This window comes from Podarcis gaigeae (genome assembly GCF_964106915.1).
Source record: "Podarcis gaigeae genome assembly, chromosome: 8".
Classification (NCBI taxonomy): Eukaryota; Metazoa; Chordata; class Lepidosauria; order Squamata; family Lacertidae; genus Podarcis; species Podarcis gaigeae.
The window spans coordinates 61,940,406-61,952,510 of NC_139684.1; the positions used below are offsets into that span (position 1 = coordinate 61,940,406).

A 12,105-nucleotide genomic window follows, 5' to 3' on the forward strand; every position below is an offset into this window, starting at 1 on the left:
CACAGTGTACAACCAGATTCCCAATGAGAAGCCCACAAGCAAGATGTGGCTGCAACACCACAACTCCCATAACAGCTGCAATTCCCGCCATCCAAGAAGAACAACTTCTAAAGGCTTAACCTTAACTTTTGAGATCCAAGTAAAATCATGTAGGTTAGAAATTCCTATAAGTCTGACTTTCAAGTAGGGATGGAGGAGAAATTCTATTCAGTTCACATCCGAAGCCAAATCTATCAAATTTGCACTTTCCCAAACAGTATGCATAACGCAGATGTTTTTCGAAATATGCGTTTATCTGCATTCTGCAATGCAGTTCTCCAACCAACGCTTACAAAAACGCACACAGTAGAAGAACGTGTGCATAAAAATGAAGGTATTAGTGAAAGCTAACACTCAGAAAATGCATTATGTTAAGGGGAATTGGTTATAAAAATGTGTTTATTAGGAGAAATTCTCACTAAAATGCTGGTGGATTTTCATGGGGATGTAAAACACTTCCCCCCCCCCCAATTGCTGCAGAATGTGGAGAACTGTATTTAAGATTGCAAAAATGAGAAACAGAGAACCAAAACATATCCTTCCATTAGGGTACAATGCACACACACACACACACTTGGAGGAGTGTGGGGGTGTTGCAGCGTGCTTTGCCCCCAACCTTTGCACTGGACAATTTTTAGGGAGCTCGTTTTGTGACGGCTTAATGGCTTCCCTACAACCATTAACACTCACAGTAATGAGAAGGGATTCTCACACTGTAATGAATTTGGCCCAAAGTTGTCACGCAAACACACAAGTTCACTGGAGTAATGAAGACGCACGTAAGAGGCGAGAACCGAACTGTCGGGATTTTTGCCCCTCACAAAGAAAACATGTTCCGCCCCCCCTGAAGCACCGCAACGCCAGAGACCCCATTTTGCCAAACAGATGAGAATCGCCTGCGTTGCACAAAGGAAAACAAATGAGAGTCTGCGCCCCAACAGCAAAACTGTTTTAAAAAATCTGCTGTACCTGCAGCAAAAAAACCCCCCAGCCACCCAGATTCATTGACACACACACACCTCTAATTAGGCAAGTCGTAACAAAGTATGTGGAACTTTGCGATAACTGGTGCCTTGCAGGCGTGGCAAGGGCAGAGGAAAAGCTCACAGCCTTCCACATGGCCCAGAGTGCTTTATCACACACACACACACACACACACACACACACACACACACACACCTTGATTCTACACTCTCCTTAATTAAGCATTATAAATATCATTTTAAAGAAAGGGACTGCTGTTGGGGCTTAGCTTAGCCTGGGGCAGTAAACTCTCTTTTAAGTTTTTCCTTTGTTTTGCTGATTAGGTAATTTTATACAGAGTTACTGCAGCAAAATATGCATGAGAGGGAGATGAAGAGAGTTGCGTTACATATGGAACAGTGCTCAGTTTTGAATGGAAACAGGACAACTCGTAATTAAGCCCTTTAACACCCCTCACCCACATCCCTTCAAGTTGTAGGTGACTAAATCTTGAGACAGAGGCCCCATCTGCACCATGCATTTAGAGCAGTATCATACCACTTTAAAGAGCCATGGCTTCCACCAAAGAATCATGGGGACTGTGGTTTGTTTGTTAAGGCGCTCAAAGTAGGTAGGAGGCCCTGTTCCTCTCACAGAGCTACAATTCTCAGAGTGGTGCAACAATCTTCCCAGGGAACTCTGAGAATTGTAGCTCTGTGGAGGATGAATAATTTGGTGGCAAGTTTGTGTGGTGGTGTGGTGTGGTGTGGTATTGTGGTTTGCACATGATATGGGTGAGAAAACATAGCTTCAGTTTTCTATTTGCTGCCTTGATCCTTGTTCTTACATTTCAGTCTCCTTAACTGTAAAATGAGGAAAGAATTGCAACAAATTCATTTGTTGTTTTGAATAAGTAGGGTTGCCATATATATCAGAAAATTCCGGTAATGTTGGGGGTGGGGAGGAGGCTAAATTGGTGCCCGGCAGGAATTTTCAATTTAATAGAAAATGTCCAGGATTTCGTCTGTTCCCCGGCAGAAGCGGAAGCGCTGTACAGTGGTCGCTTCCTTGTTGCATCCATAAAGTGCAATATGCAAATGTGACAGTAGATGGCGATGGTGAGCTATGGCAAATTCAACCCCCCCCCCCCGAAACGTTTTTTTTTAAAAAGCACAGTGTTTTTCACAGTGTTTTTTTTATGTGTGTAGATTCCACCTTGGTGTCAGATCCTGCAAAAGACTATAGCTCAAGTACAATAGTTTATTATATTATAACTACAAACATTTTGGATCTCTAAGAAGCCACGTTTTCTCATGTTTCAGCAGTACATAACAACCACTATATTTTGTGGTGCGGGGAATTTTAAAGAAACCCAGTATAAGGCACAAGATGGTCGTAGTCTCCATTCTGTCTTGGGAAACTCTCAGAGAATTAAACAACCCAAGAATGCGACGTACCCTCCAATACCTGACAAATTTAAAGAAGTAGCATTTTCTTTTAGACAAAGGCTGAATTTTAAGCACAGAGGGCAAAGGGTTTCCCATTCTATAGCTTACTTCCTGACAGTCTGATGCTCAAATTCCTTAACTCTGAACCAAGGATGGGTGGGTCTGATGATTTTGGTTTCTCATTTTTCAGTGTTAAATTCAAGGGGAAATACAGACTGCAAGAAGGAAGTTTTGGAGTGTGATAGTTCTAGCCTTGTAGTAAGACCTCCACCTTCCCTCCACTACCAAGAAGTCCTTGCTTTACCCACAACTATGCCTTGTCTTGTTTGAGCCTGCATGGAAGGAATAACTCACAAGGGGGTAGCAAGCAAGTTGCACATAGGAACTAGCCTTAGACAGTGTCAGACCACTGATCCATCTACCTTGGTGTTGCTGACTGGCAGCAGCTGTCCGGGGCTTCAGGCCGGGTTCCCTCCCAACCCTAACTGGAGATGCAGGGATTGAACCTGGGATGTTCTGCATGTTAAGCAGATGCTTTGCCACTGAGCTACGCCTCTTCCGCTCTATTGCTTCACCAAACTCCTGCCAAGGGCGTCTTGTTACAAAGCACAGAACCCATGAAAGAAACCTTCAAAAGGCATCGTTTCCTTAAAGGTAAAGGTAAAGGTACCCCTGCCCGTACGGGCCAGTCTTGACAGACTCTGGGGTTGTGCGCCCATCTCACTTAAGAGGCCAGGGGCCAGCGCTGTCCGGAGACACTTCCGGGTCACGTGGCCAGCGTGACATCGCTGCTCTGGCGAGCCAGAGCTGCACACGGAAACGCCGTTTACCTTCCCGCTGGTAAGCGGTCCCTATTTATCTACTTGCACCCGGAGGTGCTTTCGAACTGCTAGGTTGGCTGGCGCTGGGACAGAGCAGCGGGAGCGCACCTCGCCGCAGGGATTCGAACCGCCGACCTTTCGATCGGCAAGTCCTAGGCGCTGAGGCTTTAACCCACAGTGCCACCTGCGTCCCTTACCTCCCATAAAACTCAGGGTTTTTGGTAGCAAAGATCTGTGAATTTTTTTTCAAAAGGTGAGGAGTTTTGTCATGGCCACAGGCTAAACGATGAAAGCTAACTGAACAAAACGTGGAAGATTATGAAATCCCATGTCTGAGGTGGGGATGAGATTACAAAATTACAGATTGCTATGAAAGTGCATTTCAGTTTGGAAAGTCTAGCAGGGTCCAAGTAGGTATTGCTGTAGATTAGAAGATGCTCCAGTATTAGGCACAAGGTCAAGAATGCGCAGGCCAGCAGCCTGTATGAAGAGCTGAGAGAACAGGCAGCATAACTAGGAACTGGGGGAAGTTGTGACAGTGATCTGCAATAGACTCTGCCGGGCTCACTGCAAGGCCTGGAACTGACTTTTCTGTTACAAGGCCTTTAAGCAAGTCGCTGGCAGCTCCACCTCTCCAGCCTTCCACGGCTGCCTCACAGTTCAATTACTCCATTGCTAAACAGATTGTGTTAAATACTCACTGACTCAGTGTAAGTATCAATTTGTGCAATGGGAATATGGATCCGCTCCAACCAGATCTATAATTACAGCGCTGTACTAAAGAGATGGGGAATAATATACCCCGGGGACTCGCAGCCAGGCAGGTCTTCTTGTTTACAAGCTTGCTCAGAGGTCAGTAATGGAGAGTACCCATTCTTCCTAGCTGTTGCTGCAATAAATGCCTCTCTGGCTTGAAAGGCAGCCATCTTTCAGGCACCTCAGTTACTAGGGAGGCGACAGTCGTAACCTTTTCTTTTAAAAAAGAAAAAAAGCCTCTGGAGTCCAGAGTCAGCAATTCCAATTTGCAAGGCTGGCTTTTTAAAAGAGTGCAAGATTGTGACTAAACCGATACAGACCCCCTTCTCCCTTGGTTCCTCTCTCATTTTGGAGACCTGCTCGGAGTGCAGTGCTCTCATGACATCGCCTGCCTCCTCCTGCCTATGCAGAAACAGAATTAATTAATTATACATCATTCATCCCTGGCAGATATTTATCCACCCTTTAAAATAAAAGTCCTCGGCTAGGCTTGCTTGACAAAGGGAGGAACAGGGATGGGCAGGAAGGGAGATTTCAACCATCAGCAATCGGCAACAGAGGAGATGGAGCTGTAGTGAGGGAGGAAAGACGAACTTGGCTGGGACAGCAAGTTTCAAGCCTCTCTCCTTGCACACACACACACACTGCAACCTCTTCTGCAGTCATTTATGTATTTATTTTATTGAATTTGTATGGTGTTCTTTGTCAAAAGACCACAGGGCCCAGAACTTAAATGCCAATACATAACATAACATAAAAATCAAAAGTTATAAAAATGCAATTGTAATAATTCACCTGCTGGAATGCTCCTGTGTGGGGACTGCAGAACCCTCCTACTTTGCAAACCCTCCAACATTTTATAAAACTAGTAAGAGGACTGCACCATGTCTCAATTCCCATCATTGTCAAGGATCAGCTGCCTGCCCTGATGTGGCTGTTAAAATAGGAGAAGACTAAGGATGCTCAAGGTGGAGAACCTCCAGGTGTCGCTGAACTCCCAATGGTCAAGGAGTAAATTTGCAAACTCTTCAGTTTTGCTATCTGGCTTCTAATGTGAGCCACCCAGGCACCTAAGTCAGTTGACCATCAAGCTTTTCCTCACCTGCGGACACGATCAGCTGCTCAACCCACCAGCTAAAAGTGGCTGGTTCACTGGAGTCCGACAGGCAGCAGCTCCACTAGGCTGTAGTCATCCTCAGTTAATTTCCCGTGTGCCTGCTTCTGACCCCGTTCCCACCCCCAAATCCCTTCAAGAATTGGCTTCCATCCCCTTAGGGAAAGTGTAGCAGCAGCTCTTTTGGACAATGCTTCTAACGTGTAGGTGGAGATGAGCAAGGAAGGGAAGAATGATGCAATCCTACACCAAAATAAACGTGACTGCGAGGGAATTAATTCTGCACACTGCCAATTAATGCTCCGTCTCTCTGTTCACATTTTCTGGGAGCCTTGGCTGGAAGTACAGCATAAATAGGAATCTCAGCAGCCTAGGCAAAAGGCATCCCAGATTTGGTCAGAAGTGAGAGCCGTGTTTTCTCTTGATATAAATGCTGTCTAACTTGATTGGGACAGATCTCTTTCTACTGCCATGGAATGTGGGGAGGGGGGAAAGAGACTTGGCAAAAACAGAGGAGGATTCCACCATTTCCATCCACCAAAGTCTCATAGAGGGGTCATGGGAGTGTAATATATAATACATTTGTTAATCAATACAATATATAAAGCAGTATGTATTATATCAGTATAAATTTAATATCCTCTTTGCAGGTTTTCTTTTTACAACTAAGCAGCATATAAATTCTCTGAAATAAATAAAAGATTTATAAACTGCTTGATCAAAGTGCTCTCTAAACAGCATACAACAGAAAGTGTAGAAAAAAACGCAGCTAAAACCCAATTGGGGAAAATTGTACATAAAACTGTTCATGAAAAGAACATATAAAATACATTATATTCATAAAAATCCCTTGCTGTACTGTGCACTAAAATTAGGACACATTTTCATGAGAATTAAAAGAATAATAATCCCAAAACTGGTGCTGAAAGCTGAAGAACTGAACTTAAGGCTGGAAAAATGAGAAACAAAGAGAAAAAAGAAATTGACAGAATCCCTCCTGTTGAGAACTTACTTAGTCTAAAAATAGCAAATGTTTAAAAACACACAGAAATGGCAGAGAAGCCAAACAGGCACTTATCCCTGTGCTCGCTAAACATACAGTTCTTTAAACAAAGACTGTGCCAAAAAATAAATAAATCCTCGAGACATGTGATAATGGATCATAGCCTCATCTGATGGAATAATGGGTGGGTTGATTTTCTACAAAATTGCAAATTTTGACAAGGATTTGAACCAAAAGACAAACCCCAACATTGTGATTACAGCCAAATTTTCCAGCCTTGTAATAAAAAATAAATATATTGCTGGAGCACATTTTCTACATATTATCTCTTGCTCGCTTGGCACACATGCAGAAATAAGCAAACAGTGGCATGTAATGAATGCACAAAACCCCACATTGTGTACCCGGCTGGTAAAGCATTTCTTATTCAGCAGTATTTAATAAAAAGCCTGTTATGTTCTAATTAAAGCAAAAATCATTACGGTTGTTAGCACTCAGCTTGCTTTCCCCCCCTTTCTAGTCTTTTTTTTTAATGTAACATAATGATTTTTTTTTTAATCTGCAAGAAAAACAATTTCCCTGTGTAACCAGAAAAGGCTGAGCAAAATGACAACAGCAATTTCGTCTTATTTCTCTGTGCCTCCAACATCCACTGTGGCGTCATATTTCTACTTCATTTTTTAAGTGTACAGGGATGGGGTTTTCCCTTCCTGGTGTGAAAATGTCTAAGGTTGGGGGGTGAAGATGCTGGCTTAAGAGATCACAGAATCATAGCCTTATCCTCCATGAATTTGTCTGACACTCTTTTGAAGCCATCCAGGTTGTTGACTACACTTCGTAGAGAGAAGTGTACTGGGGACAAACAAGGAGGACATCATCTTCATGTCTTACTAGTGAGCCTCTGGAAAGTGTTTTCTGGACTAAATGGATTTCAGCCTGATCTTTCACAGCAGTTCTCTGGAGTTATGGAAGGCTTGCCTCACGCTAGTTCCTTATGGAGAAGCAGGGAATACCCACTTTTCCTGCAAACATCTGAAGCAGTACAGGGGCAGATCAAGATCAACTGGGTGATCCACAGCAGAACAGCAGAAGTTTCTGACACACGCAAATACACAGCAGCTAAGACTGCTGAAATGAAGGGTGCTTCCAGATGAGCATTCCTCCTGATGTGTTTGCACAAAAAATTGCACTGAGGTTATTACAGATTGCTGTTTCTTGAGGATCCATTCTGATTTGTTCATAAGAAGGACATATGATGTTGTCATTATCCCACACTTTCCAGGACATTTTCCCATCAATTTTCTTACCACAAAAATGTTGTTTGTTTGTTTGTTTTGGAAGCGGGCTTGTTGTATCAGAACACTAAAATCAACATTAAATTTACTGGCATATGAATTCATCATGCTGTCATACTTGACTGTTGTCAAGTAGTGCCAGTCTTGAAGTGGCCAAAGAAAGATAGTCAGCTCAGCTCTGGGACTAGGAATGGGCAGAGGTCAATTTCGATTTTCACTTTTCCAGTCTTACTTTCTCTTCCACATTTCCACATCAGTTTGCAAATTTCTTCTAATATTTTTGCAAAGCAATTTCCATCTCGTATGTTATTTTCACCGATACCTAGAGATACCCTTGTCTCTTAATTCTGAGTTTTCACCAGTTGCCTTTCACTCAAGTCACTGTCCCTGTTTTCAGATGGGATTTAATCACATATCAGGCCAATTCAGGTTGCACAAATAAAATGGGGATTTGGCAATCTTGCGGAACAAACCCACTTCTCTTGCAAAAACTGAAATTTTTGCAATAAGGAAAGTGACAGGAAAATGCACTGGCAAGGTAACACTAGATTGATGCAATGTCATATAACCTCCCTGCAAATAATAAATAGCAGACATCATCTAACTTCTCCAAAAACTTTTTGTGCAAGCAAATCAGGACGATAATGCACAATAAACAGGTCACAACAACCTCAGTCTTTGGCTAGCTTTAGAGTGTCTCATTTTAATCCCTGACCTCTAGGAACTCACACATAGATGTACGGTATACTGGTATATGCTGGTCACCCCAAGTGCACATCACTCATGTGGTGCAGTATCTACTGGTAACTGGCTCTTTCCCATTGAGCCACCATTTTTTTCTCTGCCTCCAGTCAGTGGGTTCTAATAAATACAACAGTGGTGAATTAGAACCTGCTAGCTTGAAGCCAGCCAGGTCCTCATCTAAATATCTGAAGGGTTGTTACACAAAAATGATGGTGCAGATTTCTTTTCTGTTGCTCCAGAGGGCAGGAGGACCAGGAAGCAATGGTTCCTATTACAAGGAAGGGGATTTTGACTAAATGTTAGGAGGAGGAACTTCCTGGTGGCATGACATGTTTGAGAGTGGAGCAGGCAGCCAGGGAAGGTGGTGGGCTCTCCTACCTTCCTTGGAGGTTTTTAAGCAGAGGCTGGAAGGCCACCTAGCAGGGATGCAACAGCAGCAAGTTTCCTGCATCATCAGCGGGTGTTGGTCTGGAATGATGTTGACACATGAAAAACGATTATAGCATTAAAGAAACAGAGTGAGAGTATGAATTGGCAAGTCTGTGGCATTTTTTTCTTTAATAAGGCCAAAGGGAAAGAGGTTAAGAGTCGCTGCGCTGCCAGTGAAGAAACCAACGACATCACCTAGAATGCAAGGATAATGGACACCACAGACAAACGGTCCATAGGAGCCAATGGTGACCACAGGGAAACAACTATGTGTTAAGGTGCAGCCATCTGTCTGATAAACCAGCTAGAGGGGTTTACGAACTCAGTGGATGGGAAGATATTTCCTAACCCAGAAACCTGACCCACAGAAAATCCCAGAATAAAGATTGCTAAGAACTTTGGGTCTAGAGAACAACATGACCCATTTGAGGCTATGAAGAATATAAAAAGATTTCTACTCCATCCCAACCAAAGACTAAGAAGCTACACTTGGGGCTGCTCCCCTCCCCCCCCCCCAAAGAAGCGTGCTTGTGTAAGTATGAATGCACTACAATTAGAAAAATGAACAAAATTAGCCCTGTAAATTTGCCATCCTGTTCTCAATAAACTTGGGACTTTCTGGAACACTCCCTTTACTGCAAGGTTCCTCCTCGCAGGCCAATGGATTGATCAGCATTGCTAACAAAGTTTGAGGCGAAGTCCCCAGGTGAGACAGCCCTGCTCCACATAACCCCTAGAGGGCTCATGAATTTACTCCAGGTGAGGAACAAGTTTGCACATTGCAGTGCAAACTAGGAAAAAGGAGTTGGCATGAAGCAGGAAGGGCGCCTTCTTGTGCCACAAAACCCAGACATCAAACCCCTGCACTAAAGTCATGTGGATTCTGCATCAGGAAAGGCTGATGTCTGCATCCTGTCTAAATTATGCAAATTAATCTAATTTGAATGTTGTTATACTCCCTTCCTGAATCAACCAGAACACTGTGATTTTCAAGCTGTGCTCCGTGGAATATGCAGCTCTTTGGAAACTTATATGGGGGTTCCTCAGGAAGGGACGGGACGCGGGTGGCGCTGTGGATTAAACCACAGAGCCTAGGGCTTGCCGATCAGAAGATTGGCGGTTTGAATCCCCATGATGGGGTGAGCTCCCGTTGCTCGGTCCCTGCTCCTGCCAACCTAGCAGTTCAAAAGCACGTCAAAGTGCAAGTAGATAAATAGGTACCGCTCCGGCGGGAAGGTAAATGGAGTTTCCGTGCGCTGCTCTGGTTCGCCAGAAGCGCCTTAGTCATGCTGGCCACATGACCCGGAAGCTGCTCACCGGCTCCTTCGGCCAATAAAGTGAGATGAGTGTCGCAACCCCAGAGTCGGCCATGACTGGACCTAATGGTCAGGGGTCCCTTTACCTTACAGGGAGGGACATCAGTTATGGTAAGCCAGCCTGCCCACTATCAGACCAATACTACTTTTTCTTCTCATTCTGAACACTATTATTTCTACTGTACTAGTCACATCAGATTTACAGTAGATTCTAATCCATGTTCAGTCCACTACTTTGATTACTGTCTTGTATCCAGAGAGGCTTACTGCCTCCAACAATGAGGTGCAACATGGCCATCCAAGCTAGTAGCCATGGATAGCCTTTTCCTCCACGAAATCCAGTGCATTGCTTGATACTGCACAAACAGGAGGAGTTGTTGACACCCTGCTCCCAAGGGCCTTGTTCTAGCATCCCCCACCACGTTGTTTTGAGGTCGGCCAGAGGGCAACTCCAGGCACTGGTGGGACTGAAAAGGGGTGAGGAGAAGCCCCTCCTCTCCAAGTACCCCTCCCCCCCGGCATACAGAGTGCTGCGCTGCTGCCAATCTCTCCTCAGGTTCCTGAAGAAACCCTCCCAAGTTGTCACTCTTGCACGTGAACTTGTGACGTATGGCCCGCTCCAGTTCTATTGCCTGGAGGAACATCCAAAGTATTAAACTCATCTTTCTCTCCCTCCGCAAGGATCACAGAACCTGAGCAGCCTCCGCAATGACTCCCCGTCATTCACCACTATTAGCTTGAGGTCCTTCTGCTATGAAATTCCCCAACCTTCTCTAGGGCGCCTTCCCCACCCCACCTGCCCTGTGGAGAAGGCTGAAGGCCTGGGACTCTGGAATCTGAATCAGGATGCAGAATATGCTTGGGATATGCAACTGGTATTCCAAAGCATACATACTGCCTCCAACAGTAGAGGTACAACATAGCCACCATGCTTAGTAGTCATCAATAGCCTCCATGATTTTGTCTAATCTCCTTATACAGACATCTATGGTTGAAAGGACAATACTCCTGCTGATAAGCATGAACTTAATCATCATAACCAACCATTGGGCATTGCCATTGTGAGTTGGCAACAAGAGTAACAAAAACAGAAATTCTTCCTAAAAGTATTTCAGACCATAATGTGTTAATAATGGAATTGAAAGGGAAAGAAGAGACTATATTTAGGTGGGGGATGAATGATGGATTACTGGACAATCAACTAATACTGGAAAAGGCACAAAAGACATTGAAGGACTATTTTGAGCTTAATTTGAATAATGAAATGCTTTGTAATGAGAAAATATGGAACCGATTTACATATAAGGAGGTGATTTTAAAATAATAATAAGAAGATATAAGGTAAAAAAGTATCTATAGAAATACGAAGAATTTGTTAAAAGATGTTGGGAAGTCAGAAAGAGGGAGGGGGAAGTCGATGCTCTTGTTGGAGCAATGCTTTATGATGTAGATCTGTGTAATGAAATGTAATTAAATATGGAAAAGTCAATAAAATTTATGATTAAAAGGGGGGGAACCACCTGTTTGATCAGCCTTCCCCTGACCATTAGCGCTAACACAATCGCCCTGTATAGGGCTCCTTTAAGAAGAAGAGTACAGTACAGTATAAGTTTAATAAATGCAATAATATGAGGGTTCCCCCCCCCCCTTTCCCCCTATGAATCAGTTTTGCCATTTTTAATCTTGTAGACCTCTATGAGATGATTCACTAATGCTAAACAGTATATGAATATTATTACATGAAAATTTTAAAATAAAGCCAACCTCTGGCTATGATAAACAGCCATTTCACTCAGCTTCGGCAAGACTCCCTGTGAGAGATCTTGTGTGTCCACTTTGAGATTGCTAAGTCTTAAGACAAATTGGAAAACGCTCAAAGGAGGATGATTAAAAGGGCTGGAAGATATTGTCCTAGGAGGAAATGTAGAAGAAATCAGTCTGTTCAGCCCGGGGAGAGGGTGGAATTTGGGTAGGGGGCATGTTGATAGCTATGAAATATTTAAAAGAATGTCAGAAAGAAGGAGGAGGGCTATCTTTTACGGTATCCACTGGGGATCGCAGGACACAGAGCCCGGGGTTTAAATGACAAGATGATGTGTTGGGGAGGTTAAGTGTTGGGGAGGTGGAAGCTTCCAAGCTGCAGAGCAGTTCAAGAATGGAGCTGGTTGTTGTGGTAA

At 43.8% G+C, this 12,105-nt stretch overlaps 1 protein-coding gene across 4 annotated transcripts in view; it reads right to left on the bottom strand.

Annotated features, from left to right (window-relative positions):
* TFAP2E (transcription factor AP-2 epsilon) overlaps window positions 1-12,105 on the bottom strand; it is a 72,916-nt gene that overhangs the window by 30,781 nt on the left and 30,030 nt on the right. For 2 of the 4 annotated variants that reach the window (XM_083751805.1, XM_083751806.1), the window contains exon 4: window positions 8,562-8,651. The exons of the other annotated variants lie outside the window; for them this stretch is intronic. In XM_083751805.1, coding sequence (XP_083607931.1) covers window positions 8,562-8,651 — 90 coding nt within the window. The remainder of the gene's footprint in view (window positions 1-8,561; window positions 8,652-12,105) is intronic. 4 annotated transcript variants of the gene reach the window in all.